The 14,065-nt window shown below is 39.0% G+C and overlaps 4 protein-coding genes across 8 annotated transcripts in view; 1 reads left to right on the plus strand and 3 right to left on the minus strand.

The window, feature by feature from the left end:
• pms1 (PMS1 homolog 1, mismatch repair system component) overlaps positions 1 to 4,084 on the minus strand; it is a 39,271-nt gene extending 35,187 nt beyond the window's left edge. For 2 of the 4 annotated variants that reach the window (XM_042001397.1, XM_042001400.1), the window contains exons 1-5: positions 4,003 to 4,084; positions 1,672 to 1,815; positions 1,132 to 1,314; positions 890 to 992; positions 223 to 386 (exon numbers count right to left, since the gene is read on the minus strand). In XM_042001397.1, the coding sequence (XP_041857331.1) occupies positions 223 to 386; positions 890 to 992; positions 1,132 to 1,314; positions 1,672 to 1,803 (582 nt within the window). In that variant the 5' untranslated portion in view covers positions 1,804 to 1,815; positions 4,003 to 4,084. Of the gene's footprint in view, positions 1 to 222; positions 387 to 889; positions 993 to 1,131; positions 1,315 to 1,671; positions 1,819 to 2,794; positions 2,928 to 4,002 lie in introns of those variants that run through there. The other 2 variants (XM_042001398.1, XM_042001399.1) reach the window with 2 other exon arrangements.
• Positions 4,085 to 4,395: 311 nt separating this feature from the next.
• ormdl1 (ORMDL sphingolipid biosynthesis regulator 1) lies at positions 4,396 to 8,343 on the plus strand. Its single transcript, XM_042001454.1, has 4 exons — positions 4,396 to 4,525; positions 5,370 to 5,549; positions 7,263 to 7,414; positions 7,502 to 8,343. The coding sequence occupies exons 2-4, from the start codon at positions 5,376 to 5,378 to the stop codon at positions 7,635 to 7,637; spliced, it is 462 nt and encodes a 153-aa protein (XP_041857388.1). The 5' UTR covers positions 4,396 to 4,525; positions 5,370 to 5,375; the 3' UTR covers positions 7,638 to 8,343.
• A 1,474-nt stretch (positions 8,344 to 9,817) lies between these two features.
• Positions 9,818 to 14,053, minus strand: adat3 (adenosine deaminase tRNA specific 3). The gene is made up of 2 exons (XM_042001428.1): positions 13,925 to 14,053; positions 9,818 to 10,952 (listed from the first exon to the last, which is right to left on the minus strand). Exons 1-2 carry the CDS (start codon positions 13,925 to 13,927, stop codon positions 9,888 to 9,890), a joined length of 1,068 nt encoding a protein of 355 aa, XP_041857362.1. The 5' UTR covers positions 13,928 to 14,053; the 3' UTR covers positions 9,818 to 9,887.
• On the minus strand, positions 11,469 to 14,012 carry alkbh6 (alkB homolog 6). Of its 2 annotated transcripts, none has more exons than XM_042001443.1 (2): positions 13,925 to 13,940; positions 11,469 to 13,375 (listed from the first exon to the last, which is right to left on the minus strand). In XM_042001443.1, the coding sequence occupies exon 2, from the start codon at positions 13,372 to 13,374 to the stop codon at positions 12,670 to 12,672; it is 705 nt and encodes a 234-aa protein (XP_041857377.1). In that variant the 5' UTR covers position 13,375; positions 13,925 to 13,940; the 3' UTR covers positions 11,469 to 12,669. The 2 variants fall into 2 exon arrangements, with proteins under 2 accessions (XP_041857377.1, XP_041857376.1); XM_042001442.1 differs by having other exon boundaries at positions 11,470 to 13,379; positions 13,925 to 14,012.
• Positions 14,054 to 14,065: the final 12 nt, after the last annotated feature.

A 14,065-nucleotide genomic window follows, 5' to 3' on the forward strand; every position in this document is an offset into this window, starting at 1 on the left:
TGATCACCACTAAATCTCCGTGCATCAGGCCCACCCACTGCCAGCCTTACTGCAGGACCATCAAACTCATTATTACTCACATATTTCTGCTCCACAAAACACGAGTCTGACACAGAAAAGTACGAACACAAACTGAAGTTGTGGCAAAGTAAAACTAACAGTGAACACAGGTCGTTCATGTTTTTCTGCTTTCACCTGAAAAGGTAAAGTGGAGATACTGACCTTGTTGTGAACCAGCATTAGTCTTAGTTCAGGTTTTATGATAGCGTAGGCCATCAGAAGGTCCTGCACTTTCTTCAGGTCCTCCTTGCACTTCTTTGTGGCGGAGTAGTACTGCCTTCTTACTGGAAGATTCTTGAAAAGTTTCATCACACTCACTGATGTACCTTGGAAACAGAGCAGAGACATTCAAGAGATTACGGGGATAAAACATGGTGGTCAAGGTTGTATTCAGCATTGAGCCATCTAGCAGTACTTCTGTTACTTATGAGCTCTCTAATAAAAATTTGGTGTGATGGGGGGAGGGGATCAACTTTGCAGGTTGTGAGGATTTTTGTTTAAAAAAACAAAAAAACATTTTAAGCCTTTTTCCCCCCCAAGGGTTCAGGTTTCTCACGAAGGTTTGGTACACAAGAGCTTTAAAGGGGTTGTAAATTGCATAATTCAGTCATGTTGCGATTAGATGGACAACTGCTCTCTAGTTAACTTCATGTTAATCTTGCAATGACAGTGTAACTCTTTAAAGTTTATTAAGTCTTCAACTGAACTCTCATGAAAACACAGAAAATGTCTGCATTGTAGAGAGTTTGTGTTTTATTACAAATTCAATAACACAAAGAAATCTCTTATTTCCATCTGTACACGACTTATTCAGTTCTCGGTCTCATACCTTGACCTAAGTGAGATGGTTTCTGAGAAACTATTTTCCCCGTAAAGTCCAGCATGTATTGGGTGCTGATGTCATCCTCGTCTGTCTTTGTGGTTACAGTCACCTGAAAGGAAGAAGTTAGAAAAGTTCAACTGCCAGTTTGTCCAGTTTATACAATGTGTCTCAAATATAATAACAGGGTCTGTATGCAAGAAAAATGTGATTATAAATGTATGCAGGAGTTAAATTGTGTCCCGTCTCACCTCAGCCACAGCACAGATGGAGCCCAGGGCCTCCCCTCTAAAACCATACGTTTCCAGATGTTCCAGATCGTCATGGCTACAGATCTTTGAAGTGAAATGTCTTACAGCCATCACAGAAGTGTCTGCAGTTTTTATTCCATGGCCGTTGTCACGTACGTCTATTCGGTCCAAGCCAAAGTTCTCCTTAAATTTGTAAATTAATTCATTAATACATATGGTTGGCAGAAAATATAAAATGTAGTTAAATCCAAGAGTTTAATGTGAGTTGTAATGATCTGAACAGTGACTACTCCATAGTTTCATGGTTTTCTTCTACAAAAATATCTTTCCAGCCATGTCTTTCCACACATCAAGCTTCAAATATTCTAACTGAATGACCACGTCCAGAAATGTCACGGTTAAATCAGAAACAACAACAATTCTCAAAAGTGCTTACAATCCAAACCTGGTTAGTAATGGGGCCTATTAAGGCATGAACAAGGAAAAACAGGTAATCTTTTACATAGAAAATAAATAGACATGGACATTTAGGCCTCATACCATCTTTACATCAATGCTTGAAGCGCCAGCATCCAGGGAGTTTTCCATCAGCTCTTTCACCACATTCACCACTGATGTGATGACCTGGGAGCTGGACAGCAGCCGCACAGTGTCTGCAGGAAGCTGCTTCATTTCTCCAGATATCTGCTTAAAAACACAATATAGTTTTAGTTTGGCTGCTATGAAGGTTGATAAGAACGACAAATGATCAAATGGATCAATTCCACAAACTGACATTCATGTTGTCAGGAGCTGCTGACCAAACCAGAATTTAAATGGATGGTAAAACCTTTCAAATATATGGATATCTTTCACTACGTTTCACACAAAGAATAGATCAATCATCCATCCATCCATTTTCTATACCACTTATTCCAATTAGGGGTTGCATGGAGCCGGAGCCTATCCCATTAATTAGCAGGCAAGAGGCAGGATCCACCCTGGACCGGTCACCAGTCCATCGCAGGGCCAACAAGAGAGACGAACAACCACTCACACTCACTGCTATAGGTAATCAATTCAATATGGTTATTTCTGCCAATGATCTGATATTCAGTATGTCCAGGGTGTCTAATTGGTCTTACTAAAACAATAAATAAATGCATAACCAGTTTTAAACTCTGCCATAAGAATATTTCAGACATGTAAACATATATATGTAAAGAAGAGCTTCCTTAGTACAGCAAGTATTAGCAGCAGACTTATGACTGTAAATGTGATATTAAAATATTTTAATTGAATGCAAATCAAATCTACATCATTGTCAATCTTCAATGTTTAGCTAACTTGATCTAAATGAACTTTCATTAAAATGTCTGGTTTTACAGGGCTGTTTGTGCCAAAAACAGATATTTATTGGTGTCCAAAATAATGTGAGATCAAGAAGTCTTCTAATTCTATGTGTGTTCCAGCGAGCCTTTTAAAAAATTTCCCATGGAAATGATTGATTAACATCACATTTAAATGCAAAATAAACTAGGATTTTCAGGCACCGTAAACACCATGTTACACACAGAAACTTGGCACAAAAATGAAAGAAATTTGTGTTTGGTTGATTATTTCTTCCCTTTAATAATACTAACTGGTTTTGTATTATACGTTGTTGGAAAGCATGATTAGTTACCTTTACAATGAGGTATAACTTGTAAGGATCATGCTTCTGTGGAAGGAGCAACACAGCTGAACATGTGGATAGTGCACGCCAAAAAATGTGCCAAAATCCCCTGTAATATTCTCCTGTTGGTGTTCACTCTGATTCATTCTCTTAATATTAAAAAAGAAAGAAGAAAAAAAGAAAAAACACCAGGTGATTTTTGCACTTTATTTAGTTTGCGCTGTCAGGGACCTCAGTAGTGAATAGAAGATCCATACACAGCCACAACAGCTTGGTACCTCTTCATGCTGGTCACCAGTCTGGTCACATTTAGCTTTAAGATGGCATCCCATTCCTCAACCAGAAGTTGCTGAAGGTCAGTCAACCAGTGATGTTGTTGATGGTCACTCTAGCACAGACGAGCTGTTTTCATTGGGGTTGAGGTCTGGACTCACAGCAGGTCATTTATTGTCACCACTCCCAAATCCTGGTTGTCTCTGATGATCCTGGGTCTGTGGAGGAGAACGTCGCCATCCTGGAGGAAGTCCCCAGGTCGCACATTCTAGAGATATAGGGTCACTACTGAATCCTGAATCTCATTCAGATATGTCGATCTATCAATGAGGTACCAGTCATTGATCTGTGACTGACAAACACCTGTTGGCACTTGGAGCTCAGAACAATAGTGAATACCAACAGAAGAATATTGCAGGGTATTTTCACACATTTCTGGGAGACAGTACTCAAGTGTTCAGCTGTGTCGCTCATTCCACAAATGCGTTATCCTTGCTGGTTAAACCTAGTTGTAAATGTAAATAATCAGGCTTTCTAATGATGCATAACATCAATTGGTATTATCAAAAAGGGTGGCATTATCAACTAAACACAAAATTTCTTTCTGTTTGTGCTAAGTTTCATCATGTAAATAATTTATTATTCTGATGTAGCACGGTGACGGGAAATTACGGGACAAAACAGTAGAGTTATCTTATTTCAGTTCAATACTAACAGTTAAAAACCAAATATATAAAAGAGGACAAATATTAAACAATTTTAGATTTGATAAAACGCGTTTAGAGTACTTGACTACGATCGTGAGCTAACTACTACAACTAACCTAAGCTTCCTGTGCACGTTAATTCACACTAGCTATTCAAGTCATCGTTAAACTAACTAAACGACATCGCAAACTGATATAAAACATGTTAACTAATAAAACAAGACAAGCATGGACTTACTTTGCAAATACTTGGTCCGGTATCTGTTTAATCTTCCACAACAAACAGACACGACACCAGCCACACGCCGGAAATAATCAGATTCCCGCCCCCTACACTACACGCTGATTGGTTCTCCTTCTTCTTCTGCGGCAAACAACCAGTTGATTGGTTAAAAGCGACGAGAAGTATCAGATATTATTCTATCCTGAATTTCAACTAGCAGGTAGAATTTTACCGGAGTTTTAATAAAACTTCGCATTTTTCTGCCAGTATCACATAATAACAATTATAATTTGGCCTAGGTTTTAAACAAATTTAACCCAAACCTGGGCGTAGTCTGCTGCTCAATTTGATTTAAAAGGGGCGGGATATAGCCTGAGAAGTCAAATTTAGGGGGTAAATAAATTTATTCTTAAAGCTTTGGATCTACACCTATTTCCGCTCGAGCCAGTCTGCGCCTGGGATCTAAGCGCAACGGGAGGATAAACTAATTCTCTCCATAGTTTGTTTGCGTAAATACCATCACTGCTCGCAGCTACCTGTAAGTTCTTCGTATAGTTATAGTTACGGTTATGTTCCACTTTGAAATCGTACGTTTACTCAGCTTTACTCCTCTACGTAATGACGCTGACCAACTTGTTTTGGACTAGTGGTGGAGTGGGCCCAGCTAATGTGCTTAAAACAAAGTAAATGTTAAACCTCCATTTGTTCAGGCAAGGTAGCCGTTAAAGGGCAAATGAGACAAGTTGGCAGTGCGTCCATAGGACGTGTAATTGGTCCTGTTTAATATAAGTGTTTCTCAGAGTGTCTAATGATGGTGCAGTTGCTGCAGCCATGATATAGACAAGACCTAATACACGACCAAATGCTAAAGCTCCTCTTATATTAGACAGAGGTGCATATTAGAAGCAAATAAGTTAAAATCCTACAATCAGATAGCATGATTTTGTTAAATAAAGTAATATGATAAAAAAAAAAAAAATGACACGTTAATGTCAAAACCAACTGTGTTTATTTATTTATTTTCATTTATATTAATGACCTTTGGCTTTTGGTCCTTGACTTTATCTATTCTGGCAGCTGAAAAAGTGCCAGAGGACAAAGTTCAATGAGATTGCATAAGATGTTTTTCAGATGTTTTTCATTATCACATTTGCTGCAACAGCACTATGATAGTGCAGCTAGATTTTTAGGATAAAGCCCCCACTGTGTGTCAAATTTTAATAAAACTGCAGATACTGGATTCTTATTGAGCTCTTAACAGTGTTTGTTAAATTCAAACTTTGTATTGTTGTTGTACTTGCAATGCACACTGTAAATGAGGAAGAGAAAATATAATAGTTGCACAAAGTGAAATGTTCTGTTAATTATTTTTTAATCCACAGACCATTATGAATGTGGGTGTGGCACACAGTGAGGTGAACCCAAACACTCGGGTGATGAACAGTCGAGGGATCTGGCTGACCTATGCACTCGGTGTTGGTATACTTCACATTGTACTCTTGAGCATACCCTTCTTCAGCGTGCCTGTGGTGTGGACTCTAACAAACGTCATACACAACTTTGTAAGTGTAATTCTTTCATTATCAGCGCTGTTCCTAAAGCCAAACCAACAAATAAATATGTTAAGCTGTAGCAGTGCATTAGATATTATTTTGAATACCATGCAGTCAGCTGCTGGTGCTGCATGATAGCTGATGCTTGTATGCATGTTAAGCCGAACAGCATGGTGTCTGTTAGCATCTGAGTTTGCAGAGTGATTGCAAGCTTGATGAGACGGTCTCTGCTGTTTGCGACAGAATGATGCGGGAACTTTAATAATTTGTTCCAACCACATAAAGTCTGTACAGGAAACCACCTTTTCTTTGAAAAGAGGAAGAAAATTTTGTGTGGGTGATATCATTGACTAGTGCGAAGCTGTTTACTTGAACTGTGTATCACAGCCAATACGGAGGCCTATTAATAGAAACAGTTAAGATCAACTATAGTCTCTTGTGTTCCAGCACAATGCAACAGCAGCCTGCTGATTATGTCTTGGTTCTATCACAGTGTGTTACTTCACTTTTACTTTTATAATGCAGTTTTTCCAGCCATAGTTTAGTGGTTTTACATAAAGGCATGTAATTAGACATAAGTTATTCCCAACTAGAAGCATTTGGTTTTAATAAGAGGACAGCTTTCTATCCAAGTTTTCGTTTGTAGCTCTCAAATGTGTATTTATCAGGGTCATGTGGAGCTGGAGTTGTTCTGTTACTATTAGGTTATAAAACAACTCAAAGTTGGTGGTTTTTAGTCTTTGTTCAGTGAGGAGCTGAGCAAACAAAGGATTTGACACTTTACACACTTTTGTTGGCATATATAAACCTGTGTGTCAAAGCCAACTTACAAACTTTTTACAAAGATCGTTGTAATAAACCTTCGTATCTTGGACTTTTTTTATTAAGTAAGAACAAGTCCTGCGAACGCTCAAGAGTACATTAAAGTGCCGACATTTTTACCAAAGTCAGCATGTGTTTTGTTTTCTGTTGTTCAGTTTTGCAATTTTAATTTTTTTTTAACAAATAATTTTGTTATTTTAAAATAAATAGCAGATAATACTATTAGGAAATGATCAATAATAATTCCCTCAGAGGAAAATGAAACTTTTTCAACTTTTTACTTTTTTTTTTTTTTTTTTTTTTTTTTTTTTTACTCATTTCATTCTTTTAAGAACAAGCTGCAGACAAGACGGCATTTAATTCTGTTCCTGGTCTTCCTAACGTAGACCGTCAGTCTAACGGACTGAACTCTCGTCACATCTGTTCCTTCTCCTATACAAACATCACTCCATAAAATTTCAAGTTGTCCCTCCCAGATCCACCTGCTGAGTGCAGGCTTTAACAGTTTCATTTTAATAGCTGTTTGACTGCAAAGCAAGTGCAGCTGGTGCATCCTTTTAACGTGAGAAGTGATTGGTGTCCATCAATCCAGGAGGAAATATACAAGCAATTTCACAGTCTGAGGTTTTCTGAAAAAACTTTGAGTACAACTTCAGGACGTATTTAAGAATATTTCTAAGAAAATCTTGGTGGTGAATGAGTCCCAATCATTTAACCATTTGTTTGCAGATCTGCAAATGTGAGAATCATCAATAAGAGTATTTTTCAATAATCTAATGCATTTTTCTTCCACTTCATAATGTTCTAATAGATAAAGCTACATGTTCACCCTTTTTAATAAGACTGGTCATAAATGTATGTTCGACACACTGTAATTCCTGCTGTTGTTTTCCTCTGCAGGGAATGTATGTCTTCATGCATGCCGTGAAGGGTACGCCGTTTGAGACGCCCGACCAGGGAAAAGCCAGGCTCCTGACTCACTGGGAGCAGCTTGATTATGGCGTACAGTTCACCTCATCTAGAAAGTTCTTCACCATTTCTCCAATCATCCTGTATGTTCTAGTTAATCTGTATCTGATCTGATTCATGCAGTTTGACTTTTTTCTGCTCACCTGTAAATTTTTGTTTTTTTCCTGCAGATATTTCCTTGCAAGTTTCTACACAAAATACGACATGACACACTTTATAATCAACACTGCCTCACTTTTGAGCGTCCTGATCCCCAAACTGCCGCAGCTGCATGGAGTGAGGATTTTCGGCATCAACAAGTATTAAGTTATTGCGAACGCTGTGCCTCTCAGCAGTAGAAGCTTATTCCTGTGTCGTCTGTACCGCTGATTTACAGTCTCTGTGTGAGGGCAACTCTGGTCTAGATATGTTGGTTTAAAATAAGAAAATAGAGGTTTGTAGATGACGGGATGCCATATGCATTAACTAACTTATGTGAATATTTAATGATGTATTTTTGACCTGTGTAGACCTGGGCTGGCCCAGGCTTTGATGAGGCTTTTGGTTGTTTGTTTGTTTTTTTTGTTTGTTTGTTTGTTTGTTTTCTTCCTTTTTTTGCCCTCTGTTCTCACAGCGACAAAGATGTTTACTTTATGAAGGGTAGGAGCCCGTGGCTCATCGTTTATTGGTACACTCTCATTTTGATAGGAGTGTCAGATGTTCGGCTGGGTGGAGAACAGAATCTTTATTTGCATGATTTCCTTTATGTGAATTATTCATTTGTGACTCAATCAGAGCGGATCGGGCTTGTTTCTTTGTACAGTTTTTGTCTGTGTAGAAATAGGAAATTATTGTGAGGTTAACCGTTTACTGATGGAGGTCTACAGCATCTGTGATAAACTTTCATTCACATAGCTGCTCTCTTCAGATTTGGACCTTTTTGCTATAATTAAATCAGTTAGTCCTGCTTTGTTTGGCCACAGCTCATTGTGATATCCTTTGTTCCTAATCTTATTAAAATGTTTGTGCCCTCCAGCTGCTCCATCTCATAGCTGTGGATTGGATTGCTAACATGTTGTTTTACAATTTCCGGACCGTGGTGGGACCTTAGGTACTTTCCACAAAGGAAAACCAAGTCACTTGGGGATTCTCAGATTTCAGGAAGTTTACGACTTGTTTTGTCATCTATAAAGGACTTAAATGTGGTGGGTAATTTTGTCTTATTAATGCTTCTTAGAAAAAGGTAACACCAGGGAACTATTACAAAAAGAAATGAACAAGGCCAACAGCTAATTGATTTGTCTTGTTCATCATAGACTGATGTTAATTTGTCAAATTCTACATAAAGAACTCGCCCAATGTGTAAAGTCCAACCTGCAGATGCAAAAGTCATTATCTGCAGGCATCAAAATGCCTGCTGCTCTTCCTCTTTAATTAGGGAGGTTCACGTGTCCACCTGTAAATCTTTGTATCTAAAACTGTTCAAGAAAAGTTCAAGTGAACCAAAATGGTTTGAGGTGTCGACACAATTTCCAAAGTGTCCAGATCAGACAGGCAGCGGATGCAGAGTAAAAATGACGCGTTGGCGCCCTCTAATGGACGATGGCTGACACTGCTTCTTAAATTGCTGTGAAGTAGCGCTAATCAACTTTCTGACCCATTTTGATATTATACTGACATTTATTATGTACATTCCTGGAGCCCTAGTTTCCCTGCAGCATCCCGAAGCTAACAAATGCAAGAGGACATTACTGGGGGAAGAGAAAGGGACAGAGCAAGAGATGGGACGAGTCAACATCAGGCTGAGTTTTACTGACAAGAAGTCTCAGAGAACAGACAGGTTGCTGAATTAGCCGTCGTTAGGGGGCGCCAAATTGAGACAATCTGCCAAAGTTCAGTAGTGAGGCTTTAAAATTTACCTTTGGCCTCAATTAATCCAGCTGACATCTGGTGGTTATATTTCCCATGCACACATATTGATTGGGCACACTGTTTTTAAGTAACTCCATAAAGTAAACAATGAAGTTTTCAAACTCCATAAACAGCCACAACATACCAAACATCACATTAGATGTAAACCGTTGTCTCTCTCTCTGGTGTTTAAACATTTTTAGCTGCTGATTAAATAATACTTAAAAACATTTCACATCATTGTGAGCTGAAGTAATTGTTATTCATCATAGATATTAGTTTAGTACAGTGATTCATACTGGACTTGTGGGTGTTAATGAAATCCTCTTTAACATAACCAACAGATTTAATCGTCTTATTGTGGGCTTGAGTGATTAATTTATCAAATTCCACAAGAACAATTTACCAAATGTGTGAAGTCCCGACTACAAGCACCAAATGAGCGCAGCTCTTCCTTTCTAGTGAGGGAGGTTCACGTATGTACCCGTAAATCTTTGCTTCTGATAGTAAAACTGTTGAGGGGAAGGTTGGAGGGACATCTAATGGAAAGAGCAGTGTTTTTTTTTTTTTTACATCTCCACACAATTCAAAAATCACCAAATTCAAAACTTTATTTAAAATAAATGCTGTGTGAAACAGTTATGTCAGGATGAAACATACATGTATTTATTCCCCACTTCCATCTGAGCTGTTTTTGTTGAGGTCCTCAATAAGTTCCTCACACTGCTTCCTCAGCACTCCTTTGTACACGTCAAAGCGATGGTTCAGATCTTTCTGAGTGTGGATTTTAAACTTTGTCCCTAATGCTCCATCAGAGAAAGCTGTCCCATAGAAAACCCGAGAAATGCGTGAGTGCACCAGTGCCATGGCACACATGACACAGGGCTCCCTGGTCACGTACAGGTCATACCCAGTGCAGATGTACGCCTGAGGGCTTGACACTGAATCTGACAAGTTTTGAGATGTGTTTGAGTTGAGTGAAGTGAACTGACAAGCTGTGTATCTGTCAAAGCGATAACATCCGCCACCCTGGCTCCGCGCCACGAGGTCAATGCAGACCATGACTGCGTGATGTAAGAGGTGGTCACCTCTGCAGTCGTGTCCAACCGCTACGATCCTCTCCTCCTCAGGGTCAACAACCACAGCCCCGACCGCCTCCATCCCCAGCTCCTTTGCAGCTTTGGCAGCAGTCAGAGCAGACATCATGTACATGTGCATCCTTGCTTTCTGCTGAGGGCTGAAGAGTTCTCCTTTCAGGGCGACTGTCACCTGTTTGTCCTCATGAAAGGATGTGGGCCAACACTGGCTTGCCAGCTCAAACTGAGGGCGGGTCAAGGGGGGGCGTGCAGGAATCTTAACCACAAAAGGTTCACCTAATCCCACCCATTTACTTCCACCTGAAGGCAGCAGAGAGTCGATGCTGACCACCTTCACGCCTGCTGCATCACTGACGAGGCACAGGAGGATCTCCAGAGGGTGACGGCTGCCCTTCTCCTTGCAGGCCCGAACCCTCTTGATGTGCTGAAGGCCTTCCAACGGGTAGATGCTGCTTAGCTCCCTGATGAGTCCAGACGTCTCTTTCTTGTCAATGATGGGCGCAGCGAATGCCTCCACTAGCTCGACGTCTTGTGACTGTTCATCTGAAAGTACAGGATAAGCGACCCAAGAGTCGGCGTCACATGCTGACCCTTTCCAGCGTTTCATCTGTGGCTCCATTGTTTTGGTGTCCTCCTGTCAGCACATTTGGTGGACAGAGCACATGATGAGAAAATCTTTCAGTTGTGTTGGACAGATGTCAGCTAAATGTGCTCAAATTGTGAACCAGAGTTAAATTTTTAACAGATCCTTTCTGATTTCTGGAGTTATGAATAATAAATAAAACAAATAATCAACTTCACTTTTTAAGAAAAATTCAGTTAATTAGCTCAATTTTTGATGCATCTGCAGGGTAAGAAAAGTGACTCGTTGGCGCTCTCTGGTGGACAAACTTAATTTTCCTGCAAACACATGCAGTATTATGCTAATCCAGGCAAAGTGACATTTGCTGTCATACCTGTCAGATTTTGTCACATAGATTGGTCATATTGTGTTTAAGTAACTCCATAAAGTAAATGATGACCATATCAACTAATTTTCTTAATGCTCAAACAATAATCGGATGAATCAGAAGTTTTCAAACTTCCATCAACAGTCACAACTTAATATAGCAAACACGTCATCATTTCACAAATGCAAACAGAGCCCTTCTTTTCTGATCAGATTTATTCTTAAAAAGTTGTTGCTGATTGAATTAAGACCTTTTTAATACATCAAGGTCATTTAAGCTACACATCTCTTCATCATTCATCACATACATACAGTATAAGCTTAATATCCATCCATGTTAAATTTTGTGAAAGTTAAAACATTTAAGAATTTTAAAAAATTCAGACAATGTAGTTAAAGATGAAGAGGAATGCATTTTTCTATACTTGAATTTAAGGTGAAATCCATTTAACCTGTGCATAATTAACCCTTGTAGGTCGATTCAATTTACTCCCCTTTCAGGTCATTGGAGCAAAAAAAGTCCTCTCCCTAAAACTGTCATAAAAACATTACAAATTCATTTTTTTCCACATTTTTTCCCTTAGATCTTTTAAATCAATTGTGGTCCTAATCAAAAACACCAAATGTATAATTATTTAAATTATTTTAACCCTTTAATTACCCATTTAAAGGGTTAAATTAAGCAGACATTAAACCTGTCCTCTCCCAAAAATAGCTACTGAAAGAACTTTTGTCCTCTTATGACCAAAAGGACTGGAAATCATAAATCTGACACAGCAAAATAACATTAACATCAATTTAGTTGCTAATTTCTTGTATATTTAAGAGCTATCTTTAAATAAAATTCCCATCCACCAAAAAGCTAGTTTACAGAAAATTTTGTGTAATTTTGTGTAAATCTGAGTTTTTCCCATTAAACGCTGACATGTGATCAAACTGGCAAAAATGTTAAAAGTTTTCAAATAATTTGAATAACTACATATTTGATTTTTTCTTTTATTGTGACTGAAGTTGAGTGATTTGAGGGAAAAAGTGGAAAACTTTTAATCTGTAATGTTTTCATTGCAGTTTTTTGGAGGACTTTTTGTCCTCTAATGAATGAAAGTGTAGTTAATTGTTCCTCAGTGTCTTTAAGAAAAAGTTAAATTAGAATTTCAAAGTTCATAAAGAAAAAACACATTCTTACAAAAGATCATCCCATATGGGGTAACACAACCAAAACCGAGGAAAAATTACCTGGAAGGACAAAGTCTGTAATGACCTACAAGGCTTACAACTTGTATGCATTATGCTTATTATACACAGAAAAGCCATTACAGTTCAAAAGCTGCAGCAGGATCAAACAAACACAAAGTTGTGTTGTCATGTTGAGCCATAGCAAGCTGTCAGATCCAGTCTGTCCTCACTTCCGTCCCAGCAGGAGCTTTGTCTTCATAACTTTAGGCACATGTCTTATTGTGAGGGACACTCTGGTGCTTCGGGTCAGTGTATCCCCTGGCAGGGCCCTGGCAGCAGACAGGTTCACCACCCTGTCTGTTAGTGTATCCTGGGCGCACCCTTGAATACCATGAAGGAGGCGCTGGTACATCTCATCCTGCAGGATCAGAAGACTACGTGGCTTCACCAGCAGGGAGAACAGGTATCGGCTCTCCTCCGTCTGCGGCGCCTTTTCCTCGAGGCTGCTGACAGGTCTGTAGAAGTCGAGCAGGGTGTGAGAACCAAGGCTGACGGTGGTGACGGTAGGATGGTAGAGTGGGCCGTCTTCATGAGGCATTATCCCCTCACCTGGTTTATACTCATTCACCAACACATGATTGGCTGTTTTCCCATTGAAAGCACCAAGAGAGGAGATTTTCTCACAGTAAGTCTGAAGCCAGTCAGGGATCTTCTCTGCCAGCATACCTTTGGGATGTGGTAACCCACCCCAATTCTGAAGCCTTCTGCCTGACAGTTGGGTCCATTTAGTTTTTGGAGATTTATAGACCTGCTGTAGAAGGTAGGACTCCTCGTCTTCTGATATAAAATCTGGGATGTAATACACCGTTTTTGGGGCATCACATATGACAAACTGCTTCAGTTCTTCCAAAATACAAGCTGGATTTTCCATGCTTCCTTTGGAAAAGTTAACATGAAATCCTTATTAACAACCCAAGTAAATCAGAGGTTGATTAAATATGAACAATGCACTTTATGTTGGTTGGTGGCTAAGTACACTGTGTAAAGTTTACCCCAGACATATTTTTACAATAATGTTCCATCACAACGTCGAAAAAACACATATTAGCATTGAAACCTGTACGCTAAATATACCAGTCAAGCGCAGCTTTCTAATAGACATCTGGAAATATTCAACACAGCACAAAGAGTCAAATTGACACCATGATGCGTATAGGATTCAGAAATATATATGAAACGGGGTTGCTAGTTGAAACGAAATGTGAAAAAGCCATTTAGTGGTACATTTTTAATGCACATAATGGCGTTTTTAGAAGTACGACATTTCCGAGACCCATGAATGCAGCACAGCTTGCAACACGGAAAAAGAACATTTCTAAAGGATTAAATAAATTTTTAACATTATCTAGTCACTAACATAAGAAAAAAATCAAACATTTTAAATATTTCAAGTCAAAATATAAAACAGAAGTCGGATTTACCATCAATTTCTTTAAGTAAAAACGCTCTTCAATTAAAAATCCCAGCAGCTCCACTCATGCCCACAGACTAGTTCCTGTGCAACAAACTAAAGGGTCCGTACAAACATAAGGATTGACCTTTCTTCATGGATCCGTGCTGTG

This window comes from Melanotaenia boesemani, chromosome 12 (genome assembly GCF_017639745.1).
Source record: "Melanotaenia boesemani isolate fMelBoe1 chromosome 12, fMelBoe1.pri, whole genome shotgun sequence".
NCBI lineage: Eukaryota > Metazoa > Chordata > Actinopteri > Atheriniformes > Melanotaeniidae > Melanotaenia > Melanotaenia boesemani.

Bases quoted from the DNA above. Each gene is read 5' to 3' on its own strand.
- ormdl1 (XM_042001454.1), top strand. From the start codon at position 5,376: ATGAATGTGGGTGTGGCACACAGTGAGGTGAACCCAAACACTCGGGTG. The intron at 5,550-7,262 runs GTAAGTGTAATT...TTTCCTCTGCAG, and splicing joins CAAACGTCATACACAACTTT to GGAATGTATGTCTTCATGCA. The intron at 7,415-7,501 runs GTATGTTCTAGT...TTTTTCCTGCAG, and splicing joins ACCATTTCTCCAATCATCCT to ATATTTCCTTGCAAGTTTCT.
- alkbh6 (XM_042001443.1), bottom strand. From the start codon at position 13,374: ATGGAAAATCCAGCTTGTATTTTGGAAGAACTGAAGCAGTTTGTCATA.